Source organism: Balaenoptera acutorostrata, chromosome 9 (assembly GCF_949987535.1).
Source record: "Balaenoptera acutorostrata chromosome 9, mBalAcu1.1, whole genome shotgun sequence".
Classification (NCBI taxonomy): Eukaryota; Metazoa; Chordata; class Mammalia; order Artiodactyla; family Balaenopteridae; genus Balaenoptera; species Balaenoptera acutorostrata.
This window is the reverse complement of record NC_080072.1, coordinates 11,355,322-11,377,347: the sequence shown is the minus strand read 5'-3', so window position 1 is coordinate 11,377,347 and position 22,026 is coordinate 11,355,322. Positions and strand designations below refer to the sequence as shown.

Sequence of the window (22,026 nt, the reverse complement as noted above, 5' to 3'; positions counted from 1 at the left end):
TGAAATTAGGAACTTGCCCAAAGCCTACACCGCTCGCAAGGCAGAGCAGGTGTGACGCCTGAACTTTTCTGCATCTTTTTCACGGTGCCTTTCTGCCTTCTAAGATGAGTGGGGGATAGGGGGACTAAGGAGAAGATGATTCTAGTGCCAGCAAGCTTCTGAAACTTGTATTCGAAAGGTGCTGATGGGAGCCCCACAGACAGAACAGGTGTTTTCCACCAGCGATGGTGCCTCTCTTCCCATAAGTCCTTCCACGGTAACGCGACAGCCCCCGGGAAGGGCTGTAAAAGGCCCAGGGATTTTCCTATTTTTTTGCCTCTTATAACAGGGCTTTTTGTTTCTGGTGCGGTGGGGTATTTAATTCCAGGCCCTATCGTGGGTGTGCTTGTTGGATTTCTTGGGTTTGTGTTGAGTCTTCCATTGTTCTCTTTTTGCAGCTGGTTCTGACCTTTCCTCTCCACCTTCTAGGTGTGTGGCTTGTGGCTGAGTCTTACTGTTGCTCTTCACCGTCACCCTGGCCGCTGACCGGCTCCTCCTCCCCCTGCCTCTTGTAGAGCCCATTTCACCCCAGCCTGGTGTGGCCACCCTTGTCTTCAGATGGGAACGGAGTGTGAATGGCCTTCGTGAGAGAGAGTGGGACCTGTTCCTTTGTTTTCTTGTAACCAACCTTGGACCTGACCCAGCAAACAGTCTAGCCCAGGAGGAATCTAAACTACTGATGAAGCCCTCAGAACCTTCTCCTGCCCCACCGACTCTGAAGCACCTTCTCCTGGACTGTAGGAACTGCCCCAGCTTCTCCTTCTCCCCTCTGATGTGTCAAATTATGCCCCACACCTTGGAGAGCCTACCTGAGACCTCCCCAAGGTGCTGTATTTTCTACCTCATGGAGTGTTCTTCTCCCCAGAATCGCAGTGTATTTTTTTTTTTTTTGCCGGGGGGGATATCTTTAACAAAGCAAGGGGATTCTTCCAAGTTCGGCAACAGTAAGGCTTGGACCTGAGTCTTCTACATGGCAGGACCCCAGTGCTCATGGCTGGTTGTCCCTGTCCTGAAAGCAGGAGGGACTGGCAGAGGTCGTTCTGGTCTTGGAAGCTGACTTCTTGTTTGAAATTCAGCCTCAAATTAAGCTCTCAGTGTGTTCAGCTCGATGGCCAACTCGATCTCTGCCTACGTTGTACTCCCTCATGTTGACTCGAGGCGCTGCCATGAGACAGTCGTCTGAGGTTACCGTCTGTAAAGGCTGGGCGTATGGAGTAACTGTTTCCGTGTCTCAGTCTTGGGAACTGGCTGTTCACTGTTAGAGTGATGCTTTGTGAAGCCATTGCCTTGAGGCCCAGAATAACCAGGCACTAAAATTAGGCCAGGGATGAGGTGCTTGAGTCTCAGGCTCTGGGAATGTTTCAGGCCGGGGCGAGTATGAGTATTCAGCCATTTCATGTGTTCCAAGTGTATTTTTATAATCGTGTGTGTGAGATGTATGTACATATATGTATGTGTCTCTCAGGAAGTAGGAAACTGGAAATGAGGATATTTATAACATCAAAAAAATAACTTGAGCTAGGCTAAAAATTAGGTAAGAGACATTTGCTTACCTGCAAATGAATCATAGTAGAAATGTGACCTTCCCACATCATCGGGAAACCTGCTGTTTTCTGCACAAGCGCTCGGAGAATCACAGATGGTTGGGGTGAGGACTAACTTGACCCCCATTAGGTTTTTAGCAGACAGAAGGTGTGACAAGCTCAACACCTCTCCCCACTTGCTGCCTGGGCTAGGCTTGTCCTGAGAACATCCCACAGCAATCTGATATCATTCATGGGACCTTCGGGATGTCCCGTCTCCAGGACGGAGTCAGCTCGGGGAGGCCAGGGTCTACTCAGCAGCTCTTCCTGCTCCCAGATTCACGAGCTTGATAGATTCTTTGTCGCCCCCGCTTGTCATGGAGCAAACAAAAGCCAGGAAGTTTCTAAGTGTAGTGTACGTGCTGAGCCAGTGTGAGCCCCTTAGATTCCCTGCTGGTCTCTGCCGGCCTCCCGGATTGATATTTCAGCTTTGACTTTAATGCCTTCTAGGATAGGGCGAGCACCCTGACCCAGGCCTGGTCCATTGGCTTCCTTTGCAAAGGAATGATTACTCCTCATCATTGCCCAGCACTTGGACGGAGCCCAGGGGACGCCCTCCTGCCTGTGGCTGTGATGTCCAACAGGCCTGGCTCCGCAACGAGGGCAGACGAGCTTCAATCGCAGACAGATCTTTGCTCTCCTGAGATTGAGGCCTGGGGCTTATAGTTTGGAATACAAGTGAAGGGATTTTTGTTCTTTCTTTGTACTTTTTTTTAAAAAATGTAAACTTGATTATTTTATTGCTAATTTAAAAATAAATGACTTTATATTGATTGTGAAACAGTTCTGGCTCGATGTCCTTGTAAAACACTTGGTGACTGGCTGCCACCATGTGATGACTTTTGTTTAGGTTTCGGAAAAGGGTTAGATTTTCTTTTAACCGTGTGCTAGGTCAGGTGGATCAAAAGTTCTAATTTTTGAAAATGGTTTCACTCTCAAAGAGTGCAGTGTAACTGTATTTGAGTCTTAAGATTTCAAGGGATTCCCCCCCCCCCCCAAAAGACTTCAGCTGACTCACTGAGAGTATCTCGCTCTGGGGGGAAGTGGGGTAAATCTGATAGGATGGCAGCTGGAAGGCAGAACACGTTACATACGAAACATCCTCTGAGCTTGCCGTTGATCTGATTTTTGCATCTCTCACCGAGAAGTAACGTTTCTCTTAGTACCCTGGGTTCTAGAAGCCAGATCCATCTCCCTTTACCTTCACATCTGCTTCCATGCCCAGACCCACCCCTGTCTCCCTTCCTTTGGAACCCTCTCTGCAGTGACATTGTTTCTCACGTGCTTTTTCTTTCCTTGTCTGGATGAGCAGAAGAAGATCATGATCATGATCTGCTGTGTTATCCTTGCGATCATCTTAGCTTCTACTATTGGGGGCATATTTGCCTGAAAAAAGCCAAAACAAAACAGGTGAGCCGTCTGTGGGGAGGGTCAGGCCTGTTTTCGCTCGAGACGCTTGTGTCCTGAGGGCTTTGGTTGTCACCAGGTGCCTTAATCTATGTGGGATTGGGTGCTGGAATAAAGGTTGGAGAAAACCAAGAAAAATGAGTGAAGAGGGAGTTGGTAGGGAGTAGGTAAATGGGGAGACAGAAGGTGGCAGTCTGTCCCATAAGCAGGTCTGGTAGCAGACTGTTTTCTTCAGAATGCTTTGCCTAAGGGTGTTGATTTCCTGTAGTGAAATCTGGGCACTGGCATGTGGGAACGGCAGAGGAGAATGAATTCATTATTGCATTAGAAGCACCCTGAACTCTTTGGAAGAGGGCCACACAGGGAGCCCAAAGTAAATATCGATAAAATTTTCCCCTTATGAGGTTAGGCCAGGTTTTTGCAGCCTTGTGAGTAGTCCCTTACCCCTGTAGACAGGCTTGGTGATCCTAGCCCCACACGTTTTGCTGTATAATCTATGATTTTTTTCCCTCCGTTTGTTACCCCTTCAGTCCTCACGGATGGATCCTCACCTGGCATTTTCATTCTTCTTCCACCTCTGTGGTGCCACCCCTTCTCCGCTGCAGATCCCTCAAAAGCTCTTCTTTCCATCAGGAAACCTCTTAGGACACAGGACCTCAACCACCTACCAGTTAAAAGTTACGCAAAGGGAGATTTACCAAAACATGGACTTGGGTGGCAGGCAGGGGTGAAGGAACAGGGAGTACAGCACTGTGTAGCCGGTTAGGAGGATGGTTAAAGGAGGAGACTGCAGGGTAGAGGAGAAAGCATAGGTACCTGTTTAGGAAATAAACTCGGAGCCAGAGAGCCCACGCTGCCGTAATGCCTGAAGCACACCCGGCTCATCAGGATCTGATATTAACTGCTGGGAGTCAGTCAGGATCAGGGCACTTGTCACTTCTGCTCTTCCAGTTCTGGGTCTCACCTTTGACCAACGCTCTGTCTCCTTCCTTCTTCAGGGTCCAGTGTTCTCCAAGGTGGTTGTCTAACGATAGGCCCCAGGCACGTCTCCCTCGCTGCTGTGTCCCCAGTACTTAGCACAGTGCCTGCCGCTTATAGCTGCTCAAGAATCTGTTGACTTTATCTGAAATTAAGCTCTGATTTCTGCTATGGCCGAGTCCTTGGACTTGCCTCTTAAACGCTTTAAGGCATCAGTGGGAAATGGTCTGTGTCACAGGCTGTGTAGAAATGCCTGGGAATGGTCCATCCACCCACGCAGGAGCACAGCAGGCCCCCCTTTCACAACATACACTTGAAAGTCCTTTTTTTACGGGAGGTGGTGATAGAGTTCTGTCAACGGCCTCTTACTTTGCAGAGATGGCTGGCCCCAGGACTGTGGTTCAGTAATTAAACGTGGACCCCATAAGAAACACATTATGCTGTGATTGAATGCCCAACAGTCACGAATACCATGCTCTGTGAACCCTAACGAAGAAGTGACAAAGTTAGGTCAGAAAAACGAGGCTGTCACTCACACCCCTTCTCACTGATTCACGCTGCCAGCTAAAACTGGCTTTGCTGGCCAGTAACTTGTGTACAAGAAACTGTTCCAAACACTGTCCCCAATTCAAGGTTCAGGTGTGTTCTAATGCAATTTAGTGATTAGTTATAGTACAAGAGGTTCACTAAAAATATATTAAAAAATCACGGTATACAATTCTCAAGGACCACACCACTGCTTAAATTCGTACTTTTGAAAGTAAATTATTCTTTGCCGGAGGTCTTACTTTTTAAGAAAGTGGGATTTTAAAAATTGACATTTTAGTCAGTGTGCTGTTTTCTGCCCACTTTCAAAGCAAATGGTTTAATATTTTTCCTATCAATCTGTATTTCCTTTGGTTTGAATACAGGATAGAAACCATTGCTGGCTAGCTCTGAAAAATAGACGAATTTTGTTAAAGGCAAACAGGGAGCTGGAACCATGGGGCTTTGAGTCACCCAGGGCCCTTGTTCATTCAACAGTCATGATTTGAGTGCTGTGTGGCACCCTGCGCTGTGCTAGGACCTGTAGGGACACAGACATAGAGCCAAATACCCCCCATCCCCGGAGGGTTTCAGGCCTAGGAAGGACCACACAATTCAGGTTTTGTTTCTATCAGTTCCTTTTGCTGAAAGGCAAGAGTATGTCTGTTGCCGTGTTGTCCAACATCCCCCCTTCTAAGCAACGTTGAGAGAAGATGGGTAGCTGGGCGTAAATAAATATGTTGAATCAATTAACCTATGTACTGTAGTTTTCTTTGCTTTTCCAAAAACATTAAAAGTCTGTAACTAGTATAATGTCATAGAAACTAGCCCCTGAAGTGTGTATATATAAAAGGCAGTACAGATATTAAGTCTGGCTTGAATCAGAGGTGGGAGATGCAAACATTTGCTTCAGCCTTGAAGACATTTATCTTATAGCCGGGGAGAATCAGAGCTCCTAACAGTCAGTCAGTCAGGCCTGGTTCTTAATCATACAAGGGAATTAGTGACCAATGAGAAGTTACATCATCTTGAGGTGATGCTCAAACTTTATTTAATATAAATATAATCCACTTTAAAAAACCTGACCGATAATGTACAGCTTTTCAGAAAGCATCTACTCGTATGCTGCTCCTTGGTTATGACATCAGAGCTACCCAAAGACTTGAAGGACTGGCTGAGGGGAATAAACAGCCTGTGTCCGTTTCCTGCTCACATCCTCACTACACACGCTCAGGCATGTAGAACTTGCCCCAGTATCGCCCCTTATGGGTCAGGTCGTAGGGGCTCAGCACTTTCCGTATCCCCAGCATGTTGGCAGTGACAATGCGCTCAAAGGTCCAGGGGTTTTGGTTGTTCCGTTCTCGTTCTTCTTGATCTTTCCGCATCTTCTCTAGAGTCTCACGGCTCACGGCCTTCGCGGGGAAGGGCAACTTGTGGGCAACCTGGTCGAGGAAACCCTGTACCTCTTGGAATTCGCAACGCCCGCCCATCTCTACTATGAGGCGGCCAGCCTTCACAGGGGTCACGTAGTGATCGATGGCACCTTTGCCGCCCCCCATGCGCTGTCCCATACCCTTGCGGGTGACGGGCTTGAAAGGGGCTGGTACTCGCCATGAGGCAAACATGTTCTTGGGGTCCACAGACCGGTTGATTGTCAGGCGCATCATTTCAAAATGCCCCCAGTGGAGGTAACCGCCACCCAGTGCCTAAAAGTAAACGGAAGAATTAGAAACATATGGGGATTGAGAGATCCTTCATGGGATCTATTATGTCTCTTCTTTTATGGTAACTGTGGCTTCAATGATACACGTGAAAGTAAAAATATAAGTTCTAGTAAGTACCATGGAGGAAAAGCCTAGGGTACAGTAATAAATGGGAACAAGGGTGGACCCGCTTCAATGGACAGCCAGGGAAGACCTCTTTGAGGAGGTGACCTTTATAGCTGAGGCCAGAATGGAACGAACCAGCCAAGGGAAAACAGATGAGTGTTCCAGGCAGAGGAACGGCGTATGCGAAGGCTTTGGCGCAGCAAATGGCTTGGTGAGTCTGAGCAGAAGCCAGTGTGGCCGGAGTAGAGAGAGGAATGGGGAACAGACTGAGATCTGAGAGGCTGGCAGGGGCTGATCATGCAGGCTGTGGGAATCGGACGTTAAAACATCACTCTGGCTGCCTGATGGGAACTAAATCCTTGTCCACAGCCGTTTGTGTAGGTACTGACGTCAAGTCTTCACAGAAGCTCCTTGATGAGTAAGGAAACGTCTGTCCCATGTACTAAAACATGGATAGTTTTATTTTGACCAGAGGCTTGAGAAAATCTCATGGTCTGATTATGGGGTAAATTAGGTAGCCTCTTCCTTCTGCTTTTACATTATTTTCACTCTACGTAAAACAAAAAACATTTATGACTTAATGCTTACTGGGTCCTGCTTATGAGTTTAAAGAGCAGCTAGTGGCAGTTCTAGTAAAACCTGTGGAGGAAGAGACGAGAATGAACTCAAGGAGTCTATTTTAATCCCTGGCTTCCATCCTATAGCCGCTTGACGCTGGACTCACCAAGATCGCAAAACTGCCTTCAGTGAACTCAGTGGCTTCAGTGGAAGGTCCCCTTATGTCACTCAGGTTTTTAGGCTCTCTTCTCACTTTTGGCACAAGTGGTACCCTTTCAACAAATCTGAGCTTGGGCTTTTCAGGAATGGAAACATCTAAAAGGAGCACAGACAACCAAGAATAAGTCAAACCACACATCTCAAAGGATTCATTTTCTTCCTAGAAAGATTTATAACAATCAGGTCAAAGTCTTAAAGTTACCACTGAACAACAATTCCAAAAGTGTGTTAGGTTTATCTTGTGGGTCCTTTCACTGACACTGGAATCTTCTGATTACGACAGTGGTTGATGCAAATGTTTTTGAACCTTTTAAGAGAGCAGAGTTTTTTTTTTAGAAAAAATTTTAATGAATTTTAACAGGCTGTGAATGAGTTTCCACAAGAGACAGGAGGGGAATACAACTATTACTCATCAGCAGACTAGTAAAATTAAGTAATCTTATGAAAATGGTCTACATCAAGCAAAAAGCAATATATCTATAGGAAAATAGAGTTGGGTTCTTCTTTTAATGTAATGTTTTTATAAATATAAAATGCTTCAATGGCAAATAATTTAACTGAAATATTGTAAATCCTTTCAATTCATGGTCACCCATAAATAAACATATTTCAAGGACACACAGTGACAGGAACTGTGATGAAAATTGAAGCAAGCTCATCAGGTCTTAGCCCTTGCTTTTAGAAATAGTTTTGATACACTTTTCTCTGTGTTTCTCAGTTAATACAGAAGAAACACTGCACTTATTTCTATTTGAGCTGATGTTATATTTTTTGGTCATGAGTCTTTAGTTTTCTTTCATAAAATAATTTGATAACAGAACTTCATAAAACCGTCAGTGACTAATACCATAATCTAAGCATGAAAATAGGACTTCACCAAATCAGGTAGCACAAATAATTTATATCAGTACTGAAGTTATTCACTTTTCTATTTGTTTTTATTTTTGTTTAAATTTCTGTTGATGTGAAATTATTATCCACGCTTTTTAGAATGGGAAAGAAGTAAGTAGATGAGGACGAAGTGATAGCATGGGTTAGCGCAAATGTGAACAATGAAAATGCAGTAGGCTAGCTAGAGAGAAGTTTTGGAGTGTAATCACTTCTGAAATGTATTTCTAAAACTAGTCTGGTCTAATCTCCAGCATTGTAACAAAATGACAAGTAATCATCCCACACTAATATCTTTCATAATCTTAGAGATTCTACAGTGGCCTTAAATAATGCATTCTGATATCTTAAGATGCTCTTGAATCAAAAGTTTCCTCATCAGTCTCTTCCTGATGTGATTGGTATCTCTTCCCTGTTTTTTGTGGTTTTTTTTTTTTTGCCTGCATAAAAAATGCAGAATAACTACAGCCCACTCCTAAAATCTTACCCCTTCAAATTTTTGAGAACAAAATTACAGCAACATTTCCAAATTTTACATTATTGCAGAGAGAACGCTCTACTGCTTTGTAACTCTCTCTTATGGGTGTATTGTGAAAGATAATAAAAGGACCACATGACTAGTTTTTAAAATACCATAGAGGATATCTTTTTTTTTTTTAATTTATTAATTAATTTATTTATTTTTGGCTGTGTTGGGTCTTCGTTTCTGTGCGTGGGCTTTCTCTAGTTGCAGCAAGCAGGGGCCACTCTTCATTGCGATGCGTGGGCCTCAGTATTGTGGCCTCTCTTGTTGCGGAGCACGGGCTCCAGACGCGCAGGCTCAGTAGTTGTGGCTCACGGGCCTAGTTGCTCCGCGGCATGTGGGATCTTCCCAGACCAGGGCTCGAATCCGTGTCCCCTGCATTGGCAGGCAGATTCTCAACCACTGCGCCACCAGGGAAGCCCCCCATGATTAGTTTTAAAGAAAGATTGATGTACATAGCCCATGTTAGCATGAGTTAGATACGTTTGATTATCTGATGGGCTCCTTTATGAATAACGTACATTTTGAGCCAGAGCTGAATTAAAGATGCATGGGGCATCCCTGTTAAGTTAGTCAGCAAAACAACCAGGAATATGCTCATAGTTATTTTTTATGATCTATCAAATTGAATCACCAATCCATTAAATTTAAACTTCTAGCATGTAGCAAATCTGTAATTAAACTAATTAACATTTTATTCTCATATGAAGAATGCATTTACTTTGTTTATATGGGATTATATTTATAAGATTTTCTACAGACCATCTACGTGGTCTCTTCTAAAGCACCATCTATCTTATAGCATATTTCCTTAGCAAAAAAAAAAAAAAAAAAAAATCTGTTGGTGCAGGAAATTTATTCACTACTAAAAAAGCCTTTTCCAATTTAGAAACAAAAAAAGAGGTACAATATATTGTCAACTAACTCTGACTGCCTAGAGAAAGATTGATTGTGTTTGCAAACCATATGTTTGATATCTAAATCATGTTCAGAGTCTTTCATTCATGATTGCAAATTGATACAGTCCTCCTCGAAAAATGTATTTATCTTTTCCAGCACTCATCAAACACTAAATACCCAACTAGGTTGCAAGAAGAATCTTTAATTCCATCATTTTACTCTGGTAATTAAGAGAACAGAGTTTTAACCTTCAAACCAAAACACTTTTTTAAAATGCCTACTCTGTACCTAACACTGAAAAAGGGACTGTTAGAGAAGGTATAGAGATATGAGAGTGTCACAAAATAACACTAGGTAACATTTTTGTGTGTGTGTGAATATTTACTAAGTGCTGGAATTGAGCCGAATGCTTTACATGCATTATCTCATTTAATCTTTAAAACAACTTGATAGCCTTGGTATCTTTTAGGGCTTCCTTTTTAATATTTTTAAACCTTTAAAAGTTTAACACACATGTATCAAAGGGCCCCATAAAAAAATGTGAATTATCACAAAGTGAACACACAAGCATACCCACATAACTATCATCCACATCAAGAAATAGAACATTAGGCAGGTAGTATTTTTAATCTCCATTTTATAGAAGAGGAACTTAAGGCCTAGAGACATTTTATAATTTGGTTCGGGTCATCCAGTCAAAACAGCAAAGCTAGACAGTATGTCACTTAAGAAAAAATACCACACTGCCTCTCTGATAACAGAGGTAGTGGAAAGGATACTATATAGTACATCAAAATACCTAAGTTCTCCTGCTGTGCCACATTCCTGTTGGGCAACTTACAACCTAGTACTCCTTTGATCAGTGCTCTTTATATATACAGGGGCTTTTCATGCTGAGACCTGTACTACAATGTGCTTGCTGGGTGAGGGCCAGACATGCTACGTCTTTATCATGTCTGACGTTTTGACAATATGGGAAAAAAAAATTAACTTGTAAGTCATCTAAAGTATTGCTATATTAAAACAAGCATGGCTCTGTGATGGAGTCCAATATAAAACAGGAGACTTTAAGGGCTACAGAAACTGCCCACTACCATTTCTATATGTAGCTAAAGAGAAACTTCGTAATGCTTTCTCTTGCCTCCACAGCCATATGTACTCCAATGCATGTAGTAGTTTCACAATTATGTGTAGAAGATAAGGCCCTCAGAGGTCAAGGCCCCTTTCATTTTTTTTGAGATTTCCAATATATTAAAAAAAAAAAAAAAGTAAGTTAGATATACCAAATTGTGGCTTACCTTGTTTATATTAACAAATTAATGCTTTTCACATAATATTGTTACTGACTGCACATGTGTAACCTCATTTGGAGAAAACATCAAAAGTCTGAATTGAGGCCAATTAGGTTTAGCTGAGTGGGCAGCTGTGGGCCACGCACCAGTGGTAGGCCATAGGGGAGATATTCCATGACAGGTTGGCTCCCTAAAAGCAGGAGCCTTTTTGAGTCTCTTTTTCTTCGATTTTTCTCTAGCGTTTAGAACACTGCCTGGCATCAGTATGCCTTCAATACATAATTACTGAATGGGTGAATGGGGATAGGGGGCACAAGAATACTCCTACTCTTAACCTATCCTCCGCTGGGTTCCATCACAGAAAAGGCTTACAAACAGGAAAACATAAGCTCTCACCTTCAAAAGTTGGCACCGGGAGCAGCGTCTTTAGGCCAGCGCTGGCGGGCGGCGCTGCCCAAGAATCTACAAAGACAGATCAAGTTAAACGACGAAGGCGAGAAGGCCAGGGCTTGGTACACTCTGGGCCAAATATACTCCTGACAGAGGTGTCCTGTGGGTTTGGGACGTGGGTTCCACTAAAGGGGCTCACTGCCCCCCGCCCCCAAAGGACAAACCGGGGACTCTGGGCGCCGATCCCCAGGTTGCACGAACGCTGTTGACCCTTTTGCACGAATCTTATGGCGGGAGGGGCGGCAGCAAAGCGAAGCCCCTTCCCCGTGCTTCCGCAACCGTGCTCAGAGTCTTGGGACTGTGCGAGATACCCGATGCGGGGGAGGGGTGTGGAGAGAGGCAAGGCCCGGAGGGAACAACAGGGGACTTCTGACCTAACAAAGGCGCCCGCAGGAGGGGCGCGCGGGCGCGAGCCAGCAGCCGCCACATGGTCACGCGCGGGCGGTCGCGTCGGGCTCCCCACGGCGACCGCAGCGGACACTTCGACGCGGGCAGGGAAATCGGCACTCTCGAGCCACGCCGGAACCGGCTCCGGCCCCCACCTGGTCGGACCGGAAGTTGCGTTCGCGCCGGTGCCCCCTGCAGTGAGGGCGGGTGGAAGCGGTAGAAACCGGAGCCTCGGAACCTGGGTTCCGGCCTGGTGTCTGCGGGTCACGCCCCGGCGCACCTTTGGCTGTTGGGGGCTCTGCGTTCTTTCTGGGGTCTTTCTGGGTTCTTTCTGGGGTCTCTCCGGAGATGAGGGCGGCAGGGCGGGCGGTTTTCTCCGCGAAGTACCATGCTGAGAAAGCCTGGGTTCATATGGCAAGTTGGTTCCTTACAATTCACTACATTACGCCGCGTCTCTAGCCCCTTTCTCTCCCGCAAGACGTTAGAAAAAAGCGAAGGACTCATCACTGTCTTAACATTTACTGGCTCTTGCAATGTGTCGGGCGATGAGTACCTCATCCTTGCGTCTAGTCCTCCCAACGAATCCATGCGATAAGTCATGACACCCACTTTGCAGATTCCATCTCGAAGTTCAAAGGATTTAACTTCCCTAGGGTCACACAGCAGGAAAACAGTACAATCAGTAATTGAGCACAGTCGGTGTGACTCCACAGACCCCAGTGAACGGACAATATGACTCGATATCAAGTTAACATGAAAAAAAGGTATAATTATTATGGGAGAATGTTGGGCAAATCATTTTTATGGGCCTGAAGCTTTTTAATATTTAGAAAGAGGGAGTATCTTTTTCCAAGCTTCTAGGACACCGATGGGATTACCAATTGAGGCTGATGTCTGTTGTATTTAAATCGTGCTAACTCTGTGCGTGGTCTTTCTCCAAGGATTAATATCGTAAATGGCAACAAATAAAACATGTAATCTCGCGAAGCTACTGGAAGAACGCTCCCTGTCCACAGTTTTATGTACTTCTTGATTATTTGCGCACTGAATCTGTATCAAAAGAGTTAGTCAATTTTATTACAGCCAATCATTTCTGTCCCAAGAGCAGTTTTAAAAGGGTTAAACTGCCCCCGCCCCCTCAGCCCCTGTCGGATTCTGGGCAGCTCTTCTGTGCTCCCCTCTCCCTTCCACCGAAAGTGGGAGATTCAAATGTACTCAGGTATTTAAAAATCTCAAGCTGAATATTGTATAAGATTGTTTGGATGGAGAATAAAGCTGCAGTACAATCACTCTTTGATGGGTCTCTAAGTCTTTTGGTGCCCTGAAACGTCTACCTCATTGCTTATTTTAAAAGAACTAAAAACTAACTCAAAATTCTACATTTAAGGAGTAACTGTAATATCTATTTTTCTTTGTAAGAGTTGTGTTAAGTACAATGGAGGATACAAATATGAAAAATCAGTGATCCTTTATGAATTTATATTTATGTAGGGATGATATGATGAGAATACAAATAGCTAACGTTGAGATATGAGAAGTTTAAATAAAGCGTTGTGAAAAATCGAAGGGTGGACCTGAGGTCTTCCCTGATCACAGAAAATCAGTTTTCCCTTCGATTTTTCACAGCTCTTTGATTTACTCTTCTCTTCTGATAGTTCAATGGCAGTTATTTGTAGGAAACTGAGGTTCAGGGATTAAACGATTTGCTACACAGGTAGTATGATGCAAAGTAGGATTAAGAACCTTGATGAACTTACTTTTATTGGAATGCATTTGCTAACATCTCTCAAAAGTTGGTCTTTGGACTTTCCTGAGGCCTCTGTTAAAAATGTGAATATCTGGTCCCCACTTACTAAGAAACTCTAAAGGTGGGGTTCAGGAAGTCCTAGTGTGAACTAGCCCCACAGGTGATTCTAATAACCAATCAAGTTTGGGAATCGGTGCTCTATGAGCACTTTGAAAATTTAAGAAGTAGAGTATAGGTACAAGGCATTGTTTCTGGACTATCCAGGCCAGTATTCACTGGGATGTATATTTTTCCCACCTGTATAAAAATTATCTAACACCTCAGTTTTTAATCTTCTTATTTAAACATCCAGAGATAACAGAAACTTGTAGCCCAGCCCCAGGTCCGGTTGTTGACTTAAATGGCACACAAACACACACACACACACACACACACACCTTACTGCCATGAGAAAAAGGAATGTGTCTACACATATTCCAGAGCTTTCCAGCCAAATTAGAGTCAGTCCCAACTTGGGGAGTTAATAGAGTTTTACAAGAGAGCTATTTCCAGCATTTCTCAGGGAGTAAGTCAACAGGCACGAAGAATGGATCTAGTCCTAATTGTTTGGCCAAGAAGAGGGAACAATGCCAACTACTGTTCATGCTTTTGTCTTGGCGTTTACAGACTAGATCCGTGGTATTCCTGTGAATTTTTTCACCATAATAAATGATTCCCTATTGTGGCTTAGTCAAGTTATTTACAAGTCTGTTATTATAGACCATGCTGTAATAAACATCCTTATACATAACCATTTTCGTACTGTTTTGGTATTTCTTTTGAGCAAATTCCAAAGAAAAATCACTGGATCAAGGGGGCTTCCCTGGTGGCGCAGTGGTTGAGAATCTGCCTGCCAATGCAGGGGACACGGGTTCGAGCCCTGGTCTGCGAGGATCCCGCATACCGCGGAGCAACTGGGCCCGTGAGCCACAATTACTGAGCCTGCGCGTCTGGAGCCTGTGCTCCGCAACAAGAGAGGCCGCGATGGTGAGAGGCCCGCGCACCGCAATGAAGAGTGGTCCCCACTTGCCACAACTAGAGAAAGCCCTCGCACAGAAACGAAGACCCAACACAGTCATAAATAAATAAATAAATAAATAAAAGAACGTGAATTTCTTTAAAAAAAAAATCACTGGATCAAAGGGATGTTCATTTAAAATCATTTTACCTCATAAAATTGCTTGAAACTGGCCTTCACCAACAATGTATCAGCGTGACTGTTTCTATACACCCTTTCTGAGGAAGGATATGAAAGTTCTTTTAGAGCTTTGCCAATATGAAAGGTGAAAAACCACATCCAATGTTATGTTTATAACAGGGTTTTAAAGCAGAATTGCTTCTGACTTAGTTTTGCCTGAGGGCCCAAGGTATGTGGTAATCCCCGTATTCCAAAGTGAGAAGCTGGGCCTCCTAGGCTGGACTTATAAAGGAGCTGGTTGGAAGTGGCTTTGCTTTCCTTAGCTACCCACTCTCCTCCAGCCTGTAAAAAGCACTGGAAAAATCAAGAAAGGAAGTGGAAACTGGCAATGACAATAAAGATTTCTTTGGACAGAGTTGATATACTGTGAGTTTCACTTCCCCTCTCCAATGGTTCGGGGTGAGGTGATCCATCAAGCTTAGTGAGAGACACTTCAAGATCATGCAGAGAGCTTGATATGAGGCCTCTGCAGTTTGAAGAGGGTTGGTGTTGACACAGGCTTGGGAAAGTCTATGTTTGGAGGCTGATCAAAGCAGCCTGTGACATCAGAGTAGAGAGAAGTAGCCACAATACTATTGATGGCAGGTCAAAAGTGTGAATATCTTCTTGACCAGATGCGGACCCCAGTGCAGTGTGTGGGTTTACGGTTTTCTTATATCCTGTCCAGTGGGACCCCATGGAGAGACAAGGAGAGAGAAGGTGGAAGAGGTGTAATGATGGATGTCCAGGGCCTGTGAGAAGAATTATATGCAAACAGCCAAACGTTTAGCAGAGGTGAATTTGCCTGCATCAAGGGAACTGAGATGTCCTCAGCAGTTAGGGTTAGGGTGTGTGTGTGTGTGTGTGTGTGTGTGTGTGTGTGTGTGTCCTCTGAAGACTCCATAAAGCACCATAAGAGAAAGAGTATACTTTAAACTATACCCGGACCCGAGTCGGTACTGTTGGATGCTGTAACAAAGTACCCCAGACTGGGTGGCTTAAACAATAGAATTTTATTGCCTCACAGTTCTGGAGGCTTGAAGTGTGAAATCAAGGTGTCAGCAGGGTTGGTTTCTTCTGAGGGCTGTGGGGAAGGATCTCTGCTTGGCTGGTAGATGGCCGTCTTCTCCCTGTGTCTCTTCATATCATTTTCCCTCTATGTTTGTCTGTCATGTGTCCAAATTCCCCCTTTTTATAAGAACGCTAGTCTTATTGGATTAGGGCCCACCTTAATTACCTCACTATAACTTGATTTCCTCAGTAAAGATCCTTTCTCCAAATAAGGCCACATTTTGAGGTGCTAGGGGTTAGGACTCCAACTTGTGTTTTTTTCAGGGGAGAGGAGGATACAAGTCAACTCATAACAGGTGCCATGATGGTAAGCCATCCCAAAGGGGTCAGAGGTGAGGGGTCAGGGACAGAAAAGATCTTAAGTGATTGGTAAATGTGCAGAAGTGAGGAAATAGAGACCTCTTCCCTTGCCTCCATTTTTGTTTTCCCCACTTTCTATCTGGAGTTGGGCTGAGCTGGGAGCGGGGAGCAGCTTTACCTTCAAATGCAATTCAGAGTTTTGATTTTTACACAGTTTTGGACATTTTAGTTACTGAAATCAATATGTTTTCTGTGGTTAGAAGTGACAACACAACTTTTTTTTTTAATATCAGAGAGTAATGAGAAAATATCAGAGAGTAATGAGAAAATGAAAGAGTAATGAGAAAATGCAAATACAGAGTTGATTTGGATAAATAGTAGCAAGGTAAACTAAAGTTGATTTCTGATAGCCTTCTCTGAGTTCTACTTAGTGATCTAACTTACATCTGGTTATACTTAGTTTGCTTTTTTGTTTTTATTTTTTATTTTTTTGGCCAAACAACATGTGGGATCTTAACTCCCAGACCAGGGATTGAACCCGCAGTCCCTGCATTGGAAGCACGGAGTCTTAACCACTGGACCACCAGGGAAGTCCCTTAGTTTGCAATAACTAGCAATAAAAATTTTAAAAAATAACTAGCAATGTTGAACTTTTTCTCATCTCTTTGGTTTCATATGTTTTTGTCTGTTTGTTTTACTGTATGTGTGATTTGCTTGCTTGTGTACTTTTCGATCATACTGTTCATTTTTTTATCGATTCAAAACTGCTTGTTATGTATAAGTACATTAACTCCTCTTCAGTTGTATATGTTTTGATTTTTTTTTCATTTTTCAGTATGTCTTTTAATTTTTTTTGGAGGCATGACCATTATGATTTTTTTTTTTTTTTTTTCGGCTATGTCACGCAGCTGGTGGGATCTTAGTTCCCTGACCAGGGATTGAACTTGGGCCCTTGGCAGTGAAAGCGAGGAGTCTGACCACTGGACCGCCAGCGAATTCCCCATTATGTTTTTTTTTTAAGCAGAAAAACCTGACAGTAATTTTCTTAAGAGTTTTTGACTCTGATCATATGCTTATAAGGGCCAGAGGTAGGGATCTAACATAATTCTTTTCCAAGTTGAAAATTCTCATTTAATATGTGACTTTATAATGTACTAAATTCCCACATAATTTTTTTGATTCCTTTTGACATTTTATTCCGTTCTGATGTTCTCTCTATTCTGAAACCAGCGATACACTGTTTTAATCATTGTTACTTTATTACACATTTTTATATATGTCTTGTCAAGGTCTCCATTTTTGCACTTTACTTTGCAAAAAACATTAGGGCACATTTTGCATGTTTGGTCTTCAAGATAAAATTTAAAACTTTTAGTTAAGTTCCATCTTCTCTCCCTTTCCATTTTTATTTCCTTGGCCAGAATTCTTGTTCTTCATATTTTTGTGTGTGTGTGTTCATTTTAATCTCAGAATCATTTGCACTTCTGAGCAAGACTCTAGGCTTTTGCTGTTTCAAAGAACTACAGGCTCTCAGTTGGGAGGGGCTAGAGGAGTCAAGTATTTAGTTCTACGTCCTCATCAGCATGTTATCTTCAATCATGAACTTGCTACAAGTCATTCAGATAGCTGGTTAAAGGCAAGTACCGTTGCATATTGTTTTTATTTTACTTTTTATTAAAAATTTATTTATTTATTTATGTATTTAATGGTATTTCAGGAAATTGATTTATTAGCATAGGTTTCGGAGCTTAAAGCTGGCATCGCTGAGACAACTCTAAAGAGTGTACCTGCAAACAAAGTCAAGGACTTGGTTCCAGAAGCAGGCAACTGTATGAAAGCTGATTGGCAAACCCAGACCCAAAGGAACAAGAATCATTTACTTGTGAAATTTAATTGTAGTCAGTTGTTTTGGAATATTTTTGGTTTTTTAAAAAATTTTTATTGGAGTATAGGTGATTTGCAGTGTTGTGTTAGTTTCAGGTGTACAGTAAAGTGAATCACTTATACATATACATGTATCCACTCTTTTTTAGATTCTTTTCCCATATAGGCCATTACAGAGTATTGAGTAGAGTTCCCTGTGCTGTACAGTAAGTCCATATTAGTTATCTATTTTATATATAGTAGTGTGTATATGTCAATCCCAATCTTTCAATTTATCCCTCCCCGCCCTTACTCCCTGGTAACCATAAGTTTGTTTTCTACATCTGTGACTCTGTTTCTGTTTTGTAGATAAGTTCATTTGTACCTTTTAAAACTTGTTTTAATTGAAATATAGTTGACATACAATATTATGTTAGTTTCAGATGTACTACATAATGACTTGACACTTGCATACATTATGAAATGTTCCCCACGATAAGTCTTGTAACCATCTGGACCCATAAATAGTTATTACGATATTATTGACCACATTCCTTATGCTATATATTCCCTTGACTTATTTATTATATAACTGAGGTTTGTACCTCTTAACCCCCTTCACCTATTTCACTGCTCCCCTTCTGGCAATCACCTGTTTGTTCTCTGTATCTGTGAATCTGTTTTCATTTTGTTTTGTTTGTTTGTTTGTTTTTAGATTCCACATATAAGTGAGATCATGCAATATTTGTCTTTCTTTGTCTGACTTATTTCACTTAGCACAATACCCTCTAGATCCAGCTAGATTGTCACAAATGGTAAGATTTCTATTGATAGACACTTAGGTTGCTTCCATATCTTGGCTATTGTAAATAGTGCTGCAATAAACATTGCAGTGTTTATATCTTTTTGAATTATATTTTTTTATATCTTCATCAGGTCAATACTCAGAAGTGAAATTGCTGGATCGTATGGCAGTTCTATTTAAATTTTTAAAGGAGGCTCCAGATGGTTTTTCATAGTGGCTGCATCAACTTACAATCCTACCAACAGTACACGAGGGTTCTAATTTCTCCACATCCTTGCCAACACTTGTTATTTGTTGTCTTTTTGATGATAGCCATTCTGACAGGTGTGAGGTTGTATCTCATTGTGGTTTTGATTTGCTGATTAACAATATTGAGCATCTTTTCATGTACCTGTTGGTTTCTGTATGTTTTCTTTGAAAAAAAAATGTCTATTCAGGTCCTCTGCCCATTTTAAAATCACGGTATTTTTTTTCATGTTGAGTTGTATGAGTTCTTTGTGTATTTTGGATATTAATCTCTCATCAGATACATCATTTGTAAGTATCTTCTTACACTTAGTAGGCTGCCTTTTCACTTGATTGATAGTATCCTTTGCTGTACAAAAGATTTCTAGTTTGATGTAGTCCCATTTAAAAAATTTTTGCTTTTGTTTCTCTTGCTTAAGGAGACATATCCAAAAAAATACTGCTAAGGCTGATGTCAGAGAGCTTACTGCCTCTGTTTCCTTCTAGGAGTTTTATGGTTTCAGGTCTTACATTTACAACTTTAATCCACTTTGAGTTTATTTTTGTATATGGTGTGAGGAAGTAGTCTCGTTTGATTCTTTTGCACATAGCTGTTCAGTTTTCCGAAAGCCATTTATTAAAGGAGCTGTCTTTTCCCTGTCATATATTCTTGTCTCCTTCATTGTAGCTTAATTGACCATATAAGTGTGGTTTATTTCTGGATCCACTATTCTGTTCCTTTGATCTATTTTTTGTGCCAGTACCATACTGTTTAGATTACTGTAGCTTTGAAGTGTAGTTTGAAATCAGGGAGCATGATACCTCCAACTCTGTTCTTCTTTCTCAAATTGCTTTGGCTATTCAGGGTCTTTTGTGTTTCCATACAAATTTTAGAATTTGTTCTAGTTCTGTGATCAGTGTCTTATAGTTTTCTGAGTACAAGTATTTTCCCTCTTTGGTTAGATTTATTCTTATTTTATCCTTTTTGATGCAATTATAAGTGGGATTGTTTTCTTAATTGTTCTGATAGTTTGTTGTTAGTGTATAGAAACATGACATTTCTTTATATTAATTTGTATCCTGCAACTTTATTGAATTCATTTATTAGCTCTAGTTATTTGGTAATGTCTCGAATTTCTATATGTAATATCATGTCATCTGCAAACAGTGATAGTTTTATTTATTCCTTTCCAATTTGGATTCCTTTTATTTCTTTTTTCTTTGTCTGACTGCTGTGACTAGGACTTCCAATACTATGTTGAATAAAAGTGGCAAGAATAGGCATCCTTGTCTTGTTCCTGATCTTGGAGGAAATGCTTTCAGCTTTTCATGCTTGAGTAAGATATTGGCTGTAGGCTTGCCTTTATCTTGTAGAGGTATGTTCCCTCTATATCCACTTTGTTAATTCCATACTATTTTTAAATAGGGGGAAAGTATTTGGTAGCAATCTTCCTTCCTCTTTCTCCTGCATCTTCACAAAAGTGGTTATGCATAACTGACCACTCCCTAAAGGAGGCTTAGCCTTTACCAGCCATGACCACTAGAGGTCACAAAAGCACTTATTGTAGTCACTGAAACAACGGAATGCAGTCTGGGGCATTACAGATTACGCAAAAATGAACCCACACAGACTACATTTAATTAAGGTGCTTCCTCAAAGGGGAATTGCAACTTCTTATAGCAGACCCATTGTCAACCTCACTCCCCTGTCCCCCACCCCTGCCAATACAGATGAACACAGTTAATTACTAGGTAGATAGTTAAAACGAGGTTTTCATACATGAAACCAGCCTGAGATTCCCCCTAGTCTTTCATGCCCCTCTTTTTCCTTCAATTTCTATCATTAGAGCAAATGCTGGGTGTAGAATACACACACACACACACCTTCCTTTGGTTGCCCAAGTTTTTGTTAAAGGAGAAAAAGTCATCTTTGTTTAAAATAATTTCCCCCCATTTCCATTGCTCAATTATTATGTGTTGAATGGAGAAAACTTAAAACCAGAGAAACAAATAAACAAAAAAACATCAATCACTAATCATTCTATCATGCAGAGATAACCACTGTCACACCCTGGGACGGATGATATTGTGATGTTGTGTAGTCTGATTGCTTCACTTGGCTATGCATGAATGTCTTTTCATGTCATCAAGTATTTATCTTCAACATGAATTTTAGTGACTTATAAGAATCCCATCATACAGACCCACCAGGGTTTACCTATGCATTGCTCTGTTTTTGGACATACACATTGTTTCCATGTTTTCCATATTACAAACATTATGATATGTTATGAGAGAGCACTTATTCACCACTCCCTGAGGGTTTCTATCATTGTAACAGTCCTGGTCTTTTTCGGGGATACGGTGACTTACCTAATAGTTGTGATGGGTGTGAGGATCTGGGCCTGTGTGGTTCACGCCTCTTTCTCCTGGGAGCCAGATTGTTACCAGAGAGCAGGTTCTTACTCTGAGTTGCCAGGAGGGGAGGCCTGTGATGGGGCCGTGAAGGCTGTCCACTTCTGGGCTTCAGTTTTAGGAACTGTATTGAGGCTGCATATCTAAGTTTTTTTCTCTAATCATCCCAGCTGACATTTAGATTCTTATATATATATCTGTGTCCTCTTATGATTTCCCCCTTTCTATAAATTTCAGAATTAGGACTTTTGGGGATCAAAGTGTATATCTTATGTCTTTTGATACAAATGTTCATATTCTTCTCTAGAAAGTTTGTTCCAGTGTTGACTCCAACAAGCAGAATTTACCAGTTGATTGTCTTAAATTTTTCTCCCAAAGATCTGTAACTTCTGTATTTATATACATATGTAGGACAGGGTGAGATTATAGATCTATATTTTATATCTAAAATATTATATGTATTATTTATGGGACACAGTTATATATCTACATTTAATATATAAAACATATTATATGTTAAATTTATATTAATATTAAATACACATTATGTTCATATTAATATATTAAATACATATATAAATTATATAAAATATATTTGAAATGTGATTTACACAGAACAAATATTGGAAATGGAAGGGGAGAGTTGTGATATATTGATAACATGATTTACCTAGTTCTGAACCATCTGGGAGCTTCATATGAAATAATTTTGGTCACTTTATGTATGGATGAATGTGTGTGTACATATATATGTTTACACTAAGTGATTTGAAAAGGAGTACTTGGTATAAGAAATAAAAATAGAA

General features: G+C 41.6%; 2 protein-coding genes across 8 annotated transcripts in view; one reads left to right on the top strand and one right to left on the bottom strand.

Moving 5' to 3' along the window:
* The window catches only part of STX3 (syntaxin 3), a 44,552-nt gene extending 39,075 nt beyond the window's left edge, over positions 1–5,477 (top strand). For 3 of the 7 annotated variants that reach the window (XM_007196508.2, XM_007196503.2, XM_007196502.2), the window contains one exon: positions 555–2,403. In XM_007196508.2, the coding sequence (XP_007196570.2) occupies positions 555–614 (60 nt within the window). In that variant the 3' untranslated portion in view covers positions 615–2,403. Of the gene's footprint in view, positions 1–468; positions 2,404–2,934 lie in introns of those variants that run through there. The other 4 variants (XM_057552550.1, XM_007196504.2, XM_057552548.1 and 1 more) reach the window with 3 other exon arrangements.
* A 78-nt stretch (positions 5,478–5,555) lies between these two features.
* Positions 5,556–11,758, bottom strand: MRPL16 (mitochondrial ribosomal protein L16). Its single transcript, XM_007196511.3, has 4 exons — positions 11,566–11,758; positions 11,138–11,203; positions 7,086–7,234; positions 5,556–6,238 (listed from the first exon to the last, which is right to left on the bottom strand). The coding sequence occupies exons 1-4, from the start codon at positions 11,618–11,620 to the stop codon at positions 5,753–5,755; spliced, it is 756 nt and encodes a 251-aa protein (XP_007196573.2). The 5' UTR covers positions 11,621–11,758; the 3' UTR covers positions 5,556–5,752.
* Positions 11,759–22,026: the final 10,268 nt, after the last annotated feature.